The sequence below is a fragment of the Amphiura filiformis genome, chromosome 11, assembly GCF_039555335.1.
Source record: "Amphiura filiformis chromosome 11, Afil_fr2py, whole genome shotgun sequence".
NCBI classification, from domain to species: Eukaryota; Metazoa; Echinodermata; class Ophiuroidea; order Amphilepidida; family Amphiuridae; genus Amphiura; species Amphiura filiformis.
The window spans coordinates 56,357,789-56,364,817 of record NC_092638.1 but is presented as its reverse complement, the minus strand read 5'-3'; the positions used below and the strand labels follow the sequence as shown (position 1 = coordinate 56,364,817).

The 7,029-nt window shown below is 35.9% G+C and overlaps 1 protein-coding gene across 1 annotated transcript; it reads left to right on the top strand.

Annotated features, from left to right (window-relative positions):
• Nucleotides 1–1,741: 1,741 nt before the first annotated feature.
• Nucleotides 1,742–3,716, top strand: LOC140165039 (uncharacterized). The gene has a single exon (XM_072188452.1). The coding sequence runs from the start codon at nt 2,281–2,283 to the stop codon at nt 3,469–3,471; it is 1,191 nt and encodes a 396-aa protein (XP_072044553.1). The 5' UTR covers nt 1,742–2,280; the 3' UTR covers nt 3,472–3,716.
• Nucleotides 3,717–7,029: the final 3,313 nt, after the last annotated feature.

Sequence of the window (7,029 nt, the reverse complement as noted above, 5' to 3'; positions counted from 1 at the left end):
AGCTGTTCGGCTGAGGCCCATTTATTGCAGGTCCTTAGTAAATAAAAAGTGCGCATGTGTAGAAGCCAATTATTACGATTAAAAAACTTTTAAAAGGGCAGTGCTTGTATCAGAGTGTATCAGACTGATGACTGCACAGCTGCATGACATGATGAATGAAGGCGCATTCTTTTTGAAAGTGTAGACGTCTATTATTAAGTAAAATATTGAGTTTGCATGGGTCCCCAGATTATCATTTAGAATTTCCCGTTTAAATGTACCATGTTTTATACGATATCACGATAGGCGATCTACGTTTATAGGCCTATTAAATGAAAAACTTAGCCTAATTTAGTAGTACATGTTTAGTACTAGCCTAATATTACCTCTTTATTACATGTAGGCTAGTAATAATATACTTCAAATGATTTTAAACAACCATGAAGGCATTGTATGAAGCATAATATAATGGTCGATCGCCTCCAAAAGACTCCATTTATTTAGAATTGAAATTACCATTAAACAGTTTTATAGGTGCACATAAAGAAAGATATTATGTTGGAGGGGAGTGCCGCCGGCCGCCGGGTTGAGACCAGAATTCCTCGGCAATGAAAATTATTAATTCTTTCTTTCTTTCTTTCTTTCTTTATCGCAAAATTATTTATTTATTTATTTATTTATTTTATTTATTGCCGCCGGGTTGAGAACAGAATTCCTCAGCAATGAAAATTATTAATAATCTATTTCTTTCTTTCTTTCTTTCTTTCTTTCTTTCTTTCTTTCTTTCTTTCTTTCTTTCTTTCTTTCTTTCTTTCTTTCTTTCTATCTTTCTTTCTTTCTTTCTTTCTTTCTTTCTTTCTTTCTTTCTTTCTTTCTTTCTTTCTTTCTTTCTTTCTTTCTTTCTTTCTTTCTTTATTTATTTATTTATCACAAAATTATTTATTTATTTATTTATTTATTTATTTATTTATTTATTTATTTATTTATTTATTTATTTATTTATTTATTTATTTATTTATTTATTTATTTATTTATTTATTTATTTATTTATTTATTTATTTATTTATTTATTTATTTATTTATTTATTTGATTGATTGATTTATTTGTTTGGACTATCTCTACAAGCGTATTGTTCGGACTAGCATTTCCTGTAATTAACTTTTAAATCAAAATTAATTATTATGTTTTACGGCCTATCAGCAGGGCCGGATGTACCATAGGGCCAGATGGTAAATTTTAGTCGAAAACACCATGTTTTGGACCAAAATAGGGTACAAAATTACAAAAAAATTCGCGCTTCGCGCGCACTGGCATGTTTATAGCAAAATTTAGCTTCAATTTGGGCTAAAATGTCTAAAATTGATTTTTTTTTCGTGCCCAAATGTCCTAGTCAAATCTAAACCTTGGCCACTTGAGTGCACATGCCTTCCGCACAGGCGTTTGGGGGCCTCCAAATTTTGGCCTGGCCCAGGGCCCCCAAAAAGGTAAATCCGGCCCTGCCTATCAGCACCTCCATCAGCTCCTATCATTAGCACACTTCCATGTGTCATAACTCCCATCAAACTATAGATCCAATTCCGTTATGTATATTTAGCCAATGAGTTCGATTACTAATCGATACTTCCACAAAAGTAAGTGGCTTTTTATTTGATTGCACAATCAATAAATTGCCAAATAGTATCCTCTATAAGAAAACTAGTCTCCGGTCCATGTGGCTCGATAGCGAACATACACTTCTATTATGATAGAGAAACCGACTGGGAAGGAGACTACAACCACAAGGACGGAAGAGGGTTTGTTTATTAGTAACCAAACTGAATGACAAACTTTTTCACTTATTTTGAACATGTGCAATGTGCAAGTTAATGATGAACATTATACATTTTATTTCGTCGAATTGTAATATGAAACCTGTCTTTGTTAGAGGCACATAGTTCTACGACGAAAAGGTCAAAAGGACACGATAATTTTGAACTTTGGATGTGTGAACTAAACAAAACATTATTATTACTGCATCATTTGGCGTTGCTAACGACCATAGGGAAGTTGCATGGGCAGCCATACAAATCATCTAGTATTGTTATGAATTGAATATAATAACCGGATGGGCGATCTATAAAAGTATGACGATTCGTATACAGCAGCGTGTATTCAAGGACTACAAATTCGGTTGTACTTCATAACTATTTTCCGGAAAGTGAATAATTTGCTACATAATCGGAACAAACAATTGTGAATTTGAGATGAAAAAACCACATAGTGCTGGACTTCTGGACTGAACTTTGAATTCACTTATTTTTATGGCTATCAATTCTACGATGTCTGCGGCTGGCAAAAGCGAGTCGCATACGCTGGATATACGGGTTCCCACAGCGGCAGATGTTCTTCTCCATGACGTTGTCAAGGAAGAAGTATCAGATACGGTGACTCCTCTTCCTCCAGCAAGAACATTTGATCCTGGCATCTCATCTCCTGCAACGCGAAGTGGAGAGCATACCCGAAGTCATTCTGTTCCAGCAGTAGCCCCACCGTATCGACTCAGCCGACACAGAAGTGCCCCTGGTGGAACTACCAACGACGGAGATGATACCCACCACAGGGGACCTCCCCCACCCCCGGGAAGTACCATCTTAGACGAATTTTCATCTGATCCTGAGTGGGTACGAGACAGACTAGACCAGTTTGTGCCTGTAGCTGTAGAGCCAGCTCGTATCCAACTCAAGCCTGAGATCAGACCAGCCTCGATCGCTGAGTGTGATCCAAGTCAAACTGCTGCAAGGTGTGTCAACGAAAGACTTGATAATTATATGGTTATAAGACAAAGAAGCTTCCATGGATTGGCGAGAAGTAAGAAAGAACTCAGGACTCTTCCACTGACTGATCCTCGGGAAGCACCCGTGGAGACTCCTGCTTCCCCGCCAAGCTGGATGTACAGATCCAAGACAGATTTATATATTGAAAAACGTCGAGCTAAGTTGAGATCGCAACAAAGAGAACGAGAAAAGGCTTTCAATTTAAACGGTATGACATTTGGGAGTTTAGTTGATAATCTGCCAGCAAATAAAGATCATCCGAGAAAGAACTTTCGAAATATTCCTATCGGATTCTCATCATCAGCACCCACCATGATGACGTCATATCATCAGAGTCGTCGTTTTGTAGAAGAAAGTCGTCTACCACCGTTATCATTAAACAAAATGAAACAGCTAATGAAAAGTGATATTGAGACATATAAAAAATCAGAAGCGCAGACTGATGATGAAATGTTTAGAACATCCGCTCTTAAAACTCCAAGAATTAATTCTCGCGGAAGAGGAAAGTTAAGAAAACCTCAGGCGGTTGCTTCGATACCTTTAAGGATATGGGAGCCGTCATTTGATTATGTGGTTGTGAGTAATGCGAAGATGCTGACACCAAGAACCGATCATAACACATCAGGAACGTTTACAATGGAAAGAGATATGAGACAACAGCCATCACAACTGAAATGAACGTTTTTAAGGAGTAATTATAATTATATATGCAAATTGTCTAATTTATATGCAAAACATCTTTGAACCATTGTCTTTTACATGTAAATGGGATCATATATCAAGAATGAAGCTATATTGGAGGTTAATTCTTCCGATGCTCAAAAAAACTTTAAAGAACCATAAATGTTCATTCTTTAATTTAAAAAAAGAAGAGAACCACAGACGAGTGAACGACGAAAAAAAAACATGTTCTACAGGGGGACACACCTTTTTTCAAGTATACATGTAGGTTAAGTTGGTCGGGGTTTTTTTCTGCAGGCTAAACTCACTCTAAAATTTCATAAAAATCTGAAGATAATTTCACAAACATATTTTCTACAAATGTTCAGTCAAAATTAATAAATTTTGGCCCAAAACTGATGATTTTACATAATTTTAGCAAAATTTTAAATAAACAATTCTTCAAAACGCAAATTCTGGCTCGGTCGTGTCCGTAATACAGGTTTTTTTTGTCGCCGTAAGTATATGGTCTCAAACAATGGTCTAATTTGAAAAAAAAATGCTCTGTCACAAGCTGTATCAGAGAAGATGAGAATGGCTGTATCAAAATGTTTAGTACCCATCAGTTTTTGTTGATATCGATGAGCCTGACACATCAAAATTCAACAAAAGATCCAAATAATTTGTAGATGAATTGTAAAACAAGTCATAAAATATACATTCGCGACATCAGGAGTATCCAATGTTGTATTTGGAAGAGACAGCTTTTCAATAAACATAATAAAAATTGATGGGCTCCTATCATTTTGATACACCATGTACACTACATTTATATGTAAAAACAGTTCTTGACAGAAAACTCTTAAGAACATTTCAAAGGTTTTTCAAGTCTACAAGAACCAGTTTTGGTCATTGAACCTGTAGGTAGTATTTTTCTTCAAAGGGGAGGGGGGGTATACAGAAATCGATACACCCATTATGGAAGACATTTAATACCATAATCTTCCACACAGGAAGTGTAGATTTCAATGGAATCACCCATCAAGGTAGTTCCAATTGAAATTCATACTCCCTATGTGTGAGATTAAGGTCATGTCTTCCATAGGGGGTGTATGGATTTCAACTGGGGATGTAAGAGGGTCTTTGCACCCTACCCTCCGTGACTGAATGACACCTATCTTTTTAGGGTGTCTATTTGACAAGTGCCAAAAGTGACTGTGCGTATAATTGTCAATCAAAAGTTTAATACAATCAGAGAAGATCCAGTCCTGGGTCGAATTTCAAACTTACTGAAATTTGGTTACCAAAGTGTTCCCCTTTTCATACTTTTCTCAAGGATTCACAAAAAGTACAGTTTGACCTACCTGTAACATACCGTTGTTGAATTATAAGCAAAACGGTCAAAGTTGGGGGGGGTGGTCAGTTTTTGACCATTTAATGGTTTCATATACTTCATTAAAGGCCTTATGTTTCATATATCACGAACTTTTGAATTTTCATCTTGCTAACAAGGAGTGTAGGCCCACATGTACATGTACGAAGACAAGTTCTCAGCAAACCCATTGTTTTTAAACGTTATAGACACGTTTTGGTTTTGTTTAAAACGTTTTGATAACATTTAAATGTCGGGTTATAAAGGTCATGAAAACGTTTATAAAACGTTTTATATGAAAACACCGTTTTGTCATCTCTTATAACATGTTACATGTGGAATGTTTTGCATCAAGTTTTCAAAAATGTTTTGGAACGTTAAAACGTTTTACCCTTTATATATAACCTGACAATAACACGTTTTCTGTAAAACGTTTTGTGTTTGCTGGGATATAACACTAGCATCCCGACTAGGATCCACAACATGCTCATCTATCAGGGCACAGTTCTTTAACTCCAACACATTTGTACATTCCCCGGCCCCCAACTCAACATAAAAGTTGACAACCATGAGAGTTACCAAATTGCGCGGAAAATGGGTTATTCTTTTAGTAGCAAGGACCGTGAAATTGGCAAAATAGGGGGTATTTAATTTGAACTGTCCGTGAAAATTGCCCGGGAAAATTGACAGTGAAATCAGCAAAATAGGGGTATTTAATTTGCACTGTCAGCGAAATTGGGATAAAAGGGGTACTTGAGAAAATCCAGAAATTTTATGTCAATATTTAGTGTCATTGATAAGGGGTATTTGAAATTCTAATCATTAAAAAGGGGTGTTTGAAATTCTGGTCATTGATAACCACAAAAAAGGGGTTGTATTTGGCCAAATTTTGTCCTCGATTTTGTATGAAAAACGGGGGTAAATTTGATGAAAAATCATTGCAAAGGGGGCCTTTGAAAGATTTGGTAACTCTCTTGGTTGTCAACTTTTGTGTTGAGTTGGGGGCCGGGGTACATTCATTGAATGACCTTTGAAAATTTTGGTACAAAATCTCATACTCTGCAACTTGCTTCAAATGCGAAACTCATTCAAAATGTGCGGTGCAAGTTTGGGAACTTTTGATGAGAAACTGACCGAGATACATGTATTTACCAAAGGTAAAAAGAATAACGTTCTGTTTAGTTATTAAATTCTGAATAACAAAACAATGTACAATCGAATCATGTGCAACAAACAATGAAACATGTCGTGTGATCCATTACAAATGTACACGACTATATGTAAATAGAATTTTAGAAACTTTATAAAAAAAATAGTATAGTCCAAATTGATTGGAAAACGAAACAGTTTATGTGCGAATCAAAAACATTACAAAACGTCGCTTTGCAAAATATCGATATTATACATGTACCATTTAGGGAACAAACTAAATGATCGATGACGTCCTATAAACGAAACTAGTTTCGTTTAGGGGGGAGGGGGTAAAAATACTCGATTACGTTTGTACAAAAACATCGGTCTGAAGAATGTGTCATTATTATTATTATGTCAAAATTTTCAACATTTCATTATTACGTTTCTGGCAGGGAGGGAGGGGGTCGGCTGAGAAACGAAACTAGTTACGTTTATAGGACGTCATCGATCTTTTGGTTTGTTCCCTTATCTGAAACATGTTTAGGTTTGGTGACATTGGTGACTGCATGTATTGTACACAAAGAAAAATAAATTAATACTAAAATAGACTTTACGATTTTGAGAGTGTGGCTGGTAGTATCAAGGGCGGATCCAGAGGTGGGCCCCCTATAAAAATAGAATAAAATATTACGATTTTTAAAACCCCCCATGTGGCCAATAGAGTCGCAATTATACAATACAAATTTGGGGGCGAGCAAAGCGAATCGGAACAAGTTTTTCTTGAGCCCTCTCCTCTTCTTTTCTTCAAAAACCTGGATCCGCCTCTGGGTATAGTATCAATAATGACTGATGATCATGATGTGTATAAATAATAATGCCGATCAATTATTATTACGTACATTTAAGTTATAATAGTTGCATAATTGATTAGAGTTTAGTGCAATAGTATTATCAGATCATTTGGAAACTATAATTTCAACAAAGGGGTACTTCGTCATTGCCCGGCCCACAGCAAAATTAGTCCAAAAGATTTACTCATGGGAGAGGTAAACAAGAGCTTTAACACTAAA

Coding starts and splice junctions, on each gene's coding strand:
- LOC140165039 (XM_072188452.1), top strand. CDS start 2,281: ATGGCTATCAATTCTACGATGTCTGCGGCTGGCAAAAGCGAGTCGCAT.